This window comes from Amphiprion ocellaris, chromosome 9 (assembly GCF_022539595.1).
Source record: "Amphiprion ocellaris isolate individual 3 ecotype Okinawa chromosome 9, ASM2253959v1, whole genome shotgun sequence".
Lineage (NCBI taxonomy): Eukaryota > Metazoa > Chordata > Actinopteri > Pomacentridae > Amphiprion > Amphiprion ocellaris.
The window spans coordinates 36,452,733-36,466,422 of record NC_072774.1 but is presented as its reverse complement, the minus strand read 5'-3'; the positions used below and the strand labels follow the sequence as shown (position 1 = coordinate 36,466,422).

General features: G+C 39.8%; 1 protein-coding gene across 13 annotated transcripts in view; it reads left to right on the top strand.

The window, feature by feature from the left end:
* The window catches only part of adgrb1a (adhesion G protein-coupled receptor B1a), a 175,834-nt gene extending 164,888 nt beyond the window's left edge, over positions 1-10,946 (top strand). For 11 of the 13 annotated variants that reach the window (XM_055013313.1, XM_055013312.1, XM_055013305.1 and 8 more), the window contains 7 exons: positions 409-580; positions 1,470-1,565; positions 1,653-1,692; positions 3,688-4,349; positions 5,852-5,887; positions 6,114-6,272; positions 9,128-10,946. In XM_055013313.1, coding sequence (XP_054869288.1) covers positions 409-580; positions 1,470-1,565; positions 1,653-1,692; positions 3,688-4,349; positions 5,852-5,887; positions 6,114-6,272; positions 9,128-9,322 — 1,360 coding nt within the window. In that variant the 3' untranslated portion in view covers positions 9,323-10,946. The remainder of the gene's footprint in view (positions 1-408; positions 581-1,469; positions 1,566-1,652; positions 1,693-3,687; positions 4,350-5,851; positions 5,888-6,113; positions 6,273-9,127) is intronic. The other 2 variants (XM_055013315.1, XM_055013317.1) reach the window with 2 other exon arrangements.
* Positions 10,947-13,690: the final 2,744 nt, after the last annotated feature.

Below are 13,690 nucleotides of genomic sequence, written 5' to 3'. Positions count from 1 at the left end.
TGGTTTGACCGAACCATTTTAAACATACATGCATGTAATATATGTGAAATACAAACATATATATCTGCAGATAATGGATGTATGTTTTTGTTTGTGAGAGTAACATAATTCTTTGTTGTGATGTTATGTATTTATGCATGGGTAGAGTTGAAGGCTGCTAATAGTATGCTGACGGGGTAAACAGTTAATGAAGGGCAATAAGGAGATTGTGTTAAGCATTACATTCATCCATGTTTTGCTGTTACAAAGGACAAAGAAATCCAGTTTATCTCTTACAATTGTATAGAAGAAACCATAAACTGTCTTACAGCATAATTTTCAAGAACCATGATAGTCCTGCTCTGTGTTCCATGTTGACAAAGGTTTGTTTCTGCTGTCCTTGACTGTGGTTCCCCTCCCATCCTGCAGGGCATCACTGTGGAGCTCCTGTGTGGTTTTGCCACTCCTGGCCCTCACATGGATGTCAGCTGTCCTGGCCATCACCGACCGACGTTCTGCGCTCTTCCAGATCCTTTTTGCTGTATTTGATTCACTAGAAGGCTTTGTTATTGTCATGGTGCACTGCATCCTGCGCAGAGAGGTACCTAGTGTGAACACTTACTCTACATATTCACTTCTTCTTGATTTAGTTTCATACTGTATATGCCATATACTCTAAATTTTCCTGTGAGCTTCTTTGTATCAGTGGTTGACATGCAGGATATGTTGTTAACTGCTGGCCAGATTGGCAGAAAATCTGGTTGAAATACGCAGGCTCCACACTGGGTGATTCTTAAAGGTTTTGGTTAACCTCACATTTACATCTACCAGCTCCATCAGCCCAAATTAACCCCTGATCGGGAAGGTCATGGTTGTTCTTGGACATAGCACTATTGTCTAAGTCCTTAGAATGTAGTCTACTGTTTTCTTGGTAATTCTAACATACCTTTGCAAACCTTTTGGCTAGTGGCCCCCATTGTCTAAAAGAAATATTTAAAATATCCTAATCTATTAGGCTGATTGCCACACAGTTTACTGAGGACATTCATGCTCCCAGATTTTTTTCTTTTTTTACAATGTTTTGAACTTGAGTCTAGCATCACCCACAAGTACATTGATGCTTCCTGTTTATGTACACTGTGAATTTAAAAAAACAAACTATGACCTACGACCCATATTTTTACCCCACTACTTGTTAAACTCTTAGACATGAAGGTATATTCAGTATACTGTACAATTTTGCAGTAGCATTTCATTAGTAGAACAATGTATTTACAACATCCTCCAGTAGTGCTCCCACTGGGACAGGCTTGTAACCCAGATTTGCCATGATTGTGTTTTGTGGTTTAATGAACGTCATGTTGCTCAAGAGGCTGTAGACTTTCACCTTTGTGTACTTAAAGACTACTTACTCTGTAGTTGTGAGCTGATATGTGTATATATTGTGTTTGTACTGAGACTGCGATCCGTGTTCTCATGGTTTGCTTCAGGTTCAGGAGGCAGTGAAGTGTCGTGTGGTGGACCGGCAGGAAGATGCTAATGGAGATTCAGGAGGATCTTTCCAGAATGGCCATGCTCAACTGATGGTGAGAAGAGCTTTATGTTTATTTTTTCCTTCTCAGATTTATTCTTAAATATAGGTTAATATAATATTTATTGTTTTCTGTCCTCAGACTGACTTTGAGAAAGATGTGGATATGGCTTGCAGATCAGGTAAGCTCCAGGTTCTGAGTGTGTTTGATTTTGTGTTTGTGTTGTGTGTTTGATTTGACTTTGGGGACTGCTGCTCAGAAACTACAGATGTCTCTTTGTGCCTCCTTTCTGTTTTTCAACTACTTCAAATTCCTCAGCGTTGTCGGAACAGATGCGAGGTATGTTCCCCTTCATTTCTGCACTTGTGTCGTACAGTCAACATCACAGCAGCCTCCCTTTGCCAAGGAGATGTTTTGACAAGAGTTGCAGCACATTACTGCTGCATAACGCTGTTTAGCCCATGCTGATGGGACTGGGATCAACGTATGCTGAGAAGTTATATGCAGATAAATAGGGCTGTCTGAGTCTCTCCTACAGTACTGCTGTATAATTAAGTCCCTCTGACAGGGCTGTATCAGATGCTGGCTCTGCTCTGAAATCCACTGGGAGTGAAAATCTGATTATCTCTTGAGACGGGATATCAAGAAAAGCATCTGGAGCAGAAAAGCTATTGAGACACAGACAGGCCCAACTGAGAAAAGACAGAAAAGAACAGAGAGCGATGTTTTTTTTTTTCTTTGTATGTGTCAAGTAGGAGGCGGGGCCATTGAGAAGGATCATTTAATGTTTAATATGGAGTGTTGTCTGATGCTGTTTAGAGGCCTGGACATGCTATGGCACATGCACGCTGCCAAAAGCCAGCATTTGTTATGATCAGATGAGGTTAGGCCACGAGGTCATGCCAAGACCCAAGTCAGCCATGACTTCTGTAAAAGTTTAGATAACTTTACGAATAAATAAGTCATTAGAAATATTTTTGTAAGATTTCCTGTTTGATTTGTGAGATCGTTCAGCATGGTTTGACTATTTGTGTGTGTGTGTGTGTGTGTGTGTGTGTGTGTGTGTGTGTGTGTGTGTGTGTGTGTGTGTGTGTGTGTGTGTGTGTGTGTGCGTGGATGTGTGGTGCTGCTGATATCCTGTCCTTACAATATGTCCTGGTTTCCACAAAAATCTATGCTGCCTTAAAGCTAGCATTTAGAACATTCCATTAAAGCACAAGCATAGTATTACATACTGTTGGGATATTATGATATGGTCATTCATCAGAGATCTGCAGTATCTTTTATACTGTGGTAACAATCCCTCCAGTATCTCTGCATATATTGGGTGTTAATAAAAAAATAAAATAAAATAATAATAATAATATTAATAATACTGAACTGTTTTATGGTAAAGTTTAATTAATACAAAAATATGATAAAATACCTTGATTTGAAGTACATTATTCTCCAAATTAGCTAAAAAATTACACCCACATGCAGTTATTTTATGTATATCCAAACACAGATTGGTGAAACACTAAAAGAAGAACCAACATAAAATGTCTTAGGAAGGTAGTGGTTGGGGTATTTCCGTTAGTTACCTATCTGTATGTAATATATATAGATGACTTATATTGATATTGGCCAGATAAAGCAGGACTTCCTCTATGACCACAGATCACAGAGGCCAACAAAACTGTCTTGTGTCAGTTGGTTTAGGGTTTTCTGAACATTTAAGAATATGCACCAGTCAGCTACAGTCAAGAATCTGCTGACATGGAAAGAAGCTTTTGCTCTGTTTTATACTATTACCTTATTATTAAACTTGCGTTATTCTTAAATTTGTGTTGTTAGTATCCTTGTGTTCTTCAGTTTTTCTTATTTATACTGTATATATAGTGTATATATGTTACGTCTTTAATTTATAGATGTGTTCTCTTGATTTTCTTACCGACCACTTGTGGGACTAATAAAGGATATTCTTTTCTATTCTGTTGTATTCTAAATGTGAGGCCGTCTTTTGAGAAGGCTTGTATCAAAATCTAGTTTCATATTGCAAATGAAATCTGTTCAATGTCTTCACATAAACACGACAAGTTATATAATGTCCCAGCTGCTAGTTTTTGTCCCAGCACCCTCAGATGGGTAAATCGGACCATGTCCAATGATTCGTCTGTGTTTCTGTTGTCTCCAGGCACTATGAAGCGCTCATCCCTCCAGGGGGAGGAGAAGGCCTCCTCTGGGACCCTCACCCTTCAGAAGGGTTCTAACTTCAACACCATGCCAGCCAGCATGGCTAAGGTTCACCTCCAGAATGTGGCCGACTACACCAGCCACACTCTGACACTGCGCAGGGAGAAAGGTGCCGCCAAGGGAATCAGCACTGAGCTGCCGGGCGCTAAATCCATCTACATCTGCGATGGCGAGCTCTTCAAGCAGCTGGATGGAGATCTGCCTCGAGGGAACGGTGAGGGTAGCAGCTCCGAGGGTGCTGGCAAAGGCCCAGGTTACGTCATTCTACCAACCAACAACACGGGCACCCTGAAACCAGCCAAAGGAAAGGAGGAGCAGACAGCCAAGTACAACATGGGCATTGAGCAACTGCCTCAGACCAGGCTCATCCACTTGGCTAATCCTGCCAGCGGAGAGCCTGTACCTGGCTTTGGGCTTAAGAGCCTGCCTGCTGACCAGGTCAGTGTGTCATGCTCTGACAGAGACTCACCTGCACACAACCTGCAGAACATGTCCAGAGACTCCCAGGTGGCCAACAACATGTGTGATGGTGGAGAATCTGGAAACTCTGGTGTGATGTCAAAGAGTGAGACGGTTTCCACACTGTCCATGAGCTCGTTGGAGGTAAGAGTGCATCATTCTTACTGAAATTAATTATCAGCCCTATACCTCATATGTTTTCTTTGACATGTCATAAATTCTCAAATTTGGTGTGATTTACCTCAACTGTCAAAATAACAAGGCCTGGCTTACATTATAGATTTTATTTTTTTCTGAGTTATGAATTAATTTTGCCAATTTTGGTTTAGCTTCCTGACCTGCTCCTGCTTTAATTTGCTGTTGAGGAGTTTTGCTGTTAATACGAATTCTCTTCTTTAACCACTTAGCCATTTTCTTGATAAATTCAGAATTATGTAAATGTGTTTAAAACCAATCCCAACTGAACAACAACAGTCACACCATACAAATAACTCTCATCTCTTTTAGATAAAATATTGTTTTACTGTAGCATTTGTTTACTCATGTTGTTTTGATGGATTTAGTGCTGTGGAAATAGACATTGTGCAGAATTCATCATGTGTGATATAATTCTGAAAATCCCACCAGTCTCAGTGGTTGTTTTTACTGAGTTTATTTGAGAATTTATGGTAGTATCTCTGTGGTAAACATCACTTTCTTTTCATCATATCTTCTTTATGCCACTCTCTCAACACAGGGACATTCAAGTGTGAATATTTCTGTAAATTAGCTGCTGTATTTCTTTTCTGATCCTTCAGTGATGTTCCATATCATGACATACATGAATACATGAACAGCAGTCATTCACAGAGCAACTAAAGGAATACATTATATTGTATAATTCCTTTCTCGAGTCATTTATGCGGCATGTTGTGTGCCACATGTGATGTCTACACTGTATTAGCTGAAGAATTGATTAACATCTGTGATCAACAGAGACATATATTACTAAACTGAAAGTGAATTCATAAGAATAAATAAAAAGGATCATTAATTAGGTCTTCACAGAAGAGCACTCTTCTACATTTCTTTCATGCTTAGGTCATCCCCTCTTTGACGCCAAACATAAATCACCAAACCCCCTTATTTCATTCATCACAAGCAGTATTTCAGCCTTTTCTGGCCCCATGTAAGGACAGCATCTTTGAAAAGGTTAGTTTCCATTCAGCTCCCAGTGCAGACAGCAGTAGCAGGATGAGACGACACAGCGATCAGCACACAGCGGCCCAGACATCTGCCTGCTGGTGTCTTTTTGCTTCAAGGCAAAACACACTTCCATAATGCTGTGCAAGGCGGCAGCTGCCACAGCAACCAAGCAGCCTGAAGGTCAGCTTTTCCTTCACCACTCCGTGACGGAAGACTTAAAGGTCATTCGGTCACAATCTGTTAACTGCAAACTTGTGCCAGCGGGTTCAGAATGACCAGCAGCAAACCTTGTTTCCTCCCTCATGACTCACTGCTCTCCTCTGAGTCCCAAAAACACCCTTTCCTGACCGGCTGATGTGGACTTTCACAATGAAACACTTAGGAAACACTTGAGCATTTCTGCGCACAAGGCACACAATATCAAGACACATCTTTAATCTCTCTGTCTCATCTCCCCCCAGAGACGAAAATCACGCTATGCAGAGCTTGACTTTGAGGTAATTTTAGTCTCTTTGATTCTTACAGCGCTTTTTAGACGTAGACAAAAAAAACTGATATGTCTCTTAGCTATTCAGACCTTTAGATATTTGCATACATTTTTCAAAGTTTCCCTGTGACTGTAGTGTGGAAATTAGAGACTTTACATGTGAAGGCGAGTAAAGTAGCATTGATGGTAGCCTGTGCTGTTTGCCTTGTACGTAACGTGCAAATGTCCCTGTGTAGAAAATAATGCACACCCGGAAACGCCACCAGGACATGTTTCAGGACCTGAACAGGAAGATTCACAGTGCAGACAAGGATAGAGAATCTCCACCTGTTGACGCCAAAGCTGCCAAAAGATGGAGTGTGTCCTCTGCCAGCAGCGACAAGACCAACATGAGTGTAAAGAGTTTAACTTTATTCTGTTCTGCCCCTCCCTCCCCAATATCCAGTGTTTCCCTTTTCTCTTATGATCAGCACAAATTACCACGCTTGAGTGGAGTTGCCTGTTTAATTGTAAGTGCAGCCATTTTAAAGATTGCATTTTTTAATATGCCTATAGTTTCAGTGCCAGAGCAAATTAACTGTGGGGGCATGCAGGGGTATTAGTGTGGGTGGGCACACAAAACCGAAACTTAGCTAAATACACGTTGTCGCTCCAAATGTTGGATCGATGCCTACATTTTAAAAAATGTGACAATAGTTGTTTTGCTATGGTACTGTAGGTAGTTAAGGTACTGTAGATGGAGATAGTGGACAATTCCAATAACGTGGAATGGTGATGGCAGGACGTGTTGCTGGGCAGTCTGTGTGGAGATGTTTTGCACTTGCCTGAGGTTGTAGGCAACCAAAAGCCAGTATGCAAATAGAACCAGAGACTATTTAGAATGAACTGAACAGAGCCTCAACCTTGTCTAAATCCTACAGATTATTTCCAAACACACTAACTAATTAGATTTATGACTTTTAATGTCAAATTTGCAATATAAAATCCTAGAATTGTAATGGCTTTGGTACCAATGACCAAATACCTGATACTGAGATATCACTAGAAGTAGAAAAATGCTGTAAAGTCCAATTTGAAATTCTTACATTCTTATATATTCTCAGGTTTCTTCAACACAAAAACACAAACCTCCATGATGAATAAACTATATTATAGTGCTATGAGTTCAAAGCCCACCACAGCCCTTCAGACATGTTTTAAAACATAGAAAGTGTCTCCCTTTGCCTCACTGACAAATCCCTGATCTGATTTTTAAAGATTTCTAAATAGTGGAGCTGAACAGATGTGTCCTGTTCCAGTTCTTTTAGTGCTCTCGGCTATTGTTCCCACATAACACCCTGGAGTTGAAGTTTTATACTGACCCATGATTGGCTAGTGAACTAGTTGTAACAAGCCCTGCTTATACATACTTGTGTAAAATTTAAATACAGAACAGAGAAACTTTCCTGTTTCAGCAGCTGACTATGAATCTGTATTTATTGTGGGACTGAACTAACTTATTACAGCTTGTGTTTGTTGCAGTGAAAAGCTGCAAATATCAGAATACCGAATTCTGTCAGCAAACAAGTCTACAGAGATGAAACCAACCAAGCAAATCAGAAAACTAAAGGATGTATATCTTTTAGTATAGTTGCTCGTCTTACTTGTGATTAAGAGCTCCATGGTCGTCCGAGTGTCTAAAAACTCTTAACTCCCTGTCTATAAGTTGTTTGAAGTTAATTATGTCAGGTTGACGTTCAAGACATTATTATGTCCGAGTCTAAGTTTTTCTTTCTTATTCTCATTCTTGGAAAGGGTATTAGCTAGAAACATAATGACTCACAATTTCCTTTTCCCCTTTAAACGTGGGATCCAAGGTTAGGACTGGATTGGTTGGCAGCTAGTGTCGAACAAAGTCACAGACAGCCGGCACAAAAGGGAATCCATGTTGGCTTTGTAGCTGCAGTCATTCCATGGCAGCAGATAATTTCCATTTCCTTCTGCTGCAAAATCCCCTGAGCTCCGTTTGTTTCACAGCTTTGGAGTCTGGCCTAAAAAGTGGCCTAAAGTGGAAGAGGCAGAGAGAACTATTTTTCCATTGTGGGTACAAGATGTGTTTTGAGGATGTGCCTCAGTCACGGTCATATACCCATTCCAATCATCTCAGTACCTTGTTTGTGCATATACCACTTTAGATCGAATCAGCAACTTTATGCTCATTTCATGGGGTTTATCAAAAGTTACATGGGTAGTTTGACCTTTTTCAAAATGTGTGCATTCACTTTTTTACAGAAATATCACTGGCTGTTGTTAAGTTGATAGCTAGACCTGGGGGATGATTAGCTTAGCTTAGCATAAAGAGTGAAACTGGAGCAGGTGTGTCACTGCAGCCAGATAGACAAATTGTGTCATTTCATGTACTTCATTGCTTTTATTCTTTTTGAGTATGGAATGAGCCATTTCATACTACTTAGTGATGAGTGGATGGTGGTGTCTACAGTTTTTCTACATGTGAAATAAGCCGCTTTATCACAAAATGTAAGGTCTGTATCATGTAAATGTAGCTGCCAAAATAATTGGCAACTTTTATTCTACAAATATGTGTGATTAAATGTTTATAGGCACTAATGTTGTCTAGTAAATTGCAAAACTATCTTCCAGTCCCAGTTGTATTTTCGTGGCTATTGAGTTCACCATAAGTACATCAGAATCATAGTATGTAAACAGTTAGAGTGGATAAATAAATAAATGTTTAAGACTTTGCAGTTCACTCTTAAAGAAACTTCTAAAAGAAATGATACATTCAATATCCTACATTTTCATGAAGATAAATATGTTAATTAAAATGTAATAAATGTCTATGGTAGTAAGTGTCTTCATCTATTACCAGTGTTTATAAGATGAGAAATTATTAGTAAAATGAGGTAGAAATAGGCCCAAAACAGCACCTGGAGAAGAGCAATGGAGATACAACATATTATATGGTGCTTAAACATCTTTTCTACCAATTTTCCAGGCTTTATGCTAAGCTAATGTAATTACCATCACTCCAACATGCTTAACACACAGACATAAGAGTGATTTTCTTATTTAACTCTTGGCAAGAAACCAAATAAGCATATTTTTGGAAATGTCAAACTATTCTTTCAATGGAAATGCAGGAAACGAGTAGATAAAAAGACAGTGTGACTGCCAAAATAAATGAAATACATCACAGGTTTAATGAAGATGTCAAACAAATGAACGTTTTTCTATGTCCTCTTCCTGTCAGGACAAACAGCAGACCCCAAGTAAGAGGGCATGGGAGGGCATTCGGAAGCCCCACTCCCCCCCATCATGGGTAAGGAAGGACCTGGAGACAGTTGCAGCCTCCCCTCTGGAGCTGCAGACAGTGGAGTGGGAGAAGACCAGTGCCACCATTCCCCTTGTGGGCCAGGAGATCATGGACCTGCAGACGGAGGTGTGACTCAGATTCCGGCCTCACGAACCTCATCTTCCCTTTTTTTTCCAGAGCTCTCAGACAAACAAGCCAACACACCCCCCCACACACACACTGCCCTGCTCTGTACTCCCACTCAAAGGTTGGATGAAGCCCACTGCGAGGCCGTGAGAGGGAAGGAGGGTGAAGAGGAGAGTCACAATATCAGAAAATCAGTTTAAACAATTAAAGAGAGAACCGGAACAAAGCGTCTCCTTCTATGTTGTTTCATTTGATGTTTTGATGTCCACGAACTACTGGTCATCTTCTTGTATATGGTCTGCTGCCTCACATGGGAGACCGATTGCCAAAGTAGCAGGTGAAGCTACTATGTGTGCATCATACAGTCATGTAATAAACAGCATAGTAAAGGTAATCATGCAATGTTTACCCCTGTATTAAATGGTTACAATGTAATATTCATGATTATGTCTCCTTTTTTTTTTGACTGTTGACAGTGTTGTTGCATTACTGTTCCGTTCTCTCTTTTCCTGATGAATGCTGATGCTATATGCAGCTCAAGATGCCTCTGGATTTCTTTCTTTTTCAACATCATTCTAAGGAAGAAAACTGAAGAAGGGTTTGAGGAGGCAGACTGCCAAACATACACTCATGTGCCCCTCAATGCCACTCCCCCGCCCCACCAACAACTCCCCCAATCCTCTCAGCTCCAACTCTTGATCCCCTCTGATCCTAGTGGGGCAGGGTCAGCCCCCAGCGACAAGCATGGAGGGGTGAAGGGGGAAGAAAACTTTAGACATCACCCTGAGCCAAAATGGCAGGTTGCCTTTTTATGGACGGACACCTCAGAGACGCTGGAGCGCGGGCTGGCAGACTTTTTGCTCAAACAGGCCCTTAACCTCAATGCCACCCCATAGAGGGATAACATGGACATCTGGAAGGAGACACGTTCGACAAACTCATGCTGTGAGGCGTCAGTTTCTCGATATACAAGCAGGTTTGGTACAGGAAATGCTGAACATGATAGTGTTTCAGAGATGCTGAGGAAAAAGGTACTAGTGTATATGTGTGTGTGATGAGGCATGGAAGATGAGTAAATGACTAGATCAATAAATATATATGGTATGATGGTTAAAGGTGATGATATATACAAGGCAGAGGGAGCGTGAGGGATGGTGGTTGCACACAGAGAAAGCACAAGGCTCATTTGGAGTCCTGATGTACAGCATTGTAATTATTTCAACAGAGTTCTACAGAATGGATTTTAGCCTATAAATATCTTTCTTACTGTGCTTGGGGATAGTTGTTATCATTATTATAAATATGAACATGATTATTCTGATATTGATCCTCCCATTCCCTCCCCCTGTCCTGTCAGGGTACTGGACTATACGAGTGTTCTGTATCGCAATGTAACTGTGTATTTTGGTATCACCACCAGTCACTCCCTCAGATCTGTATTTGTGGAAACTCGGGCCGTCGACTGCCAACCTCCAACCACTTCTTTGCACCCCACGAGCCACACACACCCTCCCCGCCTCCCCTCACTCCCGTTTTTATTTTACTGGGGTCGCCTCTTTGTTAATGTACAGTTTTCAGAGCACAAAATGAATGTGTCTTATTTCTAATAAAAGCATATCTATATAATAAAGCACCAGTCTGTTGGTTTTCTGACATTTCATTATGCGTGACTTGCTGTATGTGTCATGACATTTTCCTGTTAGTGTCCTGCACTTTGAGAGAAGAGTTTCACATCCAGATCTGAACAAAATAAAAGAGTGGCTTTACTAAAACAACTAAATTAGAAAACCATGACACAGTTTGCAATGAGGAGAAAGTCATCAAGCAGCACTAGTCAATAAAAAATACCTTCAGTTACTGTGTTTTTTTCACAGTCATAAGGTGTACTGCTTCCAAATGGGAACGCACACTGTCACAACCAGTTGTGATTCACCGTGGGCCTGACACTGCTCTGCTATGCTATAAAAGCTAATACAGACAGGGAGATGCTGTATATTGCAACTGTGAGTTTATCAATCTTTAAAGTATTTAGATGTGTGTCTGAGCACAGCAGGATGATAGTACAGTAGAAGCTCCACCTGTTACTGATCTTCTGACTGCTAAGTTTAGAATATATTTTTTTGTTTGTTTTTTAACTAAACAAGCATCTGTCACTGATATATTCAATTCAATTTTATTTATATAGCGCCAATTACAGTCAAATTCTCTCGAGATAGTTTGTGTGTGTGTGTGTGTGTGTGTGTGTGTGTGTGTGTGTGTGTGTGTGTGTGTGTGTGTGTGTGTGTGTGTGTGCGTGTGTGTGTGTGTGTGTCATTTTGGTTTGCATTAAGAATATCTCGACACACTGATAAACTGTATTAATTAGTTTTGTGCTGCTCAGAAGCAAATCTAGAAAAAAGAAGCATGTCAAGCCATCTTTTCTGAGTTTCTGTGTGTGCTGACAAACCTTGGACAAGGACAAGAGCAGGAGAGCCGAGCTGTAAAGTAAGAGTAAAACTCTTATTCCTTAACAAATGTACAATACATACAAAACAAAAAGATACAAACGATTTAAATGTTGCTCAACCTAACACAGTGGATAATGCATTAAAGCCCTGCATTGCACTGGCACAGATAACAACATGTGCTTGCATTTTTTGGCCACATATGATTTGAAATGCCTATAAGTGTGTCTATAATAGCCTGACAGTTACTTAAATCCTTTAGCTTGGAAACAATCTGGACAACAAGCTGGTGAGTGTGTGCCCATAAAGATTAATGAAGCAAAGACTTGACAGGCAAATACAGCACAGAGCAGATTTCAATGATGCATAGCTGACAAAGAGCTGCCTGTTGCACAAGCACCCCTATATCAGAGTACATTGAACAAATGACATCAGGTAAGTGCACATTATCTACTTTTCATCACCCTTATTTTAGTACTTGATAATGGAACCTGCTAATGTATAGAATGTTAATTATTAGAAAAGAACTACACTGTCATCAAATATTACAGTTTTCCTAAGGGGCACTAGATTTTCTGATGATGAACGTAGTACATTACTCTCTAGGAGTAACATTTAGTCTGTATAATTTTATATATATATGTGTGTGTGTGTGTGTGTGTGTGTGAATACAGTGGTCCTTCACCATATCATGGTTCACTTTTCACGGTCTCACTGTATCATGGATTTCTAAATTGTATTTGGCATGTTGGATTTTTTGCTATATTGCAGGATTTTGCAGTAGTATATAGGTATTTTTATATATTATTCAAATTATTTTGGGGGTAAAATAAGCATGTTCTAGCCAAAAAAAAAAAAAAGAAAATTGAAATTAAAACATATTAAAAGAATAATAAATCAAAAAATCAAAATAAAATGTGTAGTACAGCACTGGGCGCTGATTGGCTCAATGACCATAGCATCAGTCTCCTCCTTGTCCCATATAGCAGCATTCAGCATCTCATATTGTCCCTTCTCACTGTGCTTTACATTCATCTCATCGTCATCAGTCCTGCACAGCTAATTCATCATCATCTTCATCATTCAAGCTGTAGTATATTCACTGATCAGTACCCATATAGAATTTTATATGTTGTTAAAATAGCATAGGTTTAAGAGTGTAGAAAGTGTTTAAGAGCATAGGAAGTGTTAATAAGAGTGTGGGAAAGGTTATTAACAGTGTGGGGAAGGTTTGTAAGAGTGTGTTGAGGGTTTATAAAGAATTAAAATATATATATAAATAATAAAATAAATATGGTTGCTACTTTGTAGATCTTTGTTTATCGCAAGGGATCTGGAATGCAACCCCCACGACAGACGAAGGACCACTGTATTTATATTCATATATACATTGAATACTAAATCATGTGACAGCTTCATTATTGATGTAGCTGGTACAATCATCATTAAATTGATTCACTGACAGACTGAAAATGTTTTGTGAGATATGGTCTCTGGATGTGGACAGAAGGTAGCTGTTAGCTGATCATGGTAACTGGTAACTTACAGTTTTTCTCAGTCGCTTTGGGACATTTCTCGAATCATCCTTGATATTTGCAAAACAGTAAGTGCATTTCTCAAAACAATTCGTACAAATTCCAAAACACCATGGATTACCTGCAAAAGCCAGTCTCTAGCTCAGAATCCTTCGTTCATCTGTCAAAAGTAAATACCTGTGTCAATGAACATGTCAGTGGCATCAGAATGACCAGTCCTGGTGTCATTGTGTAGATCAGACAGTCAGGTTGATTAGTCATGTTGTCATTATAACAGTGTTCTCTGGAGGGATGTTCTGATGTAAACTGTGGCTAAAGTTTTTATGACAATTATTGTAAATTGTAAGTTTATGTGGGAGATTGATTGAAAGAGACTGGACAAGATTCACATTTAT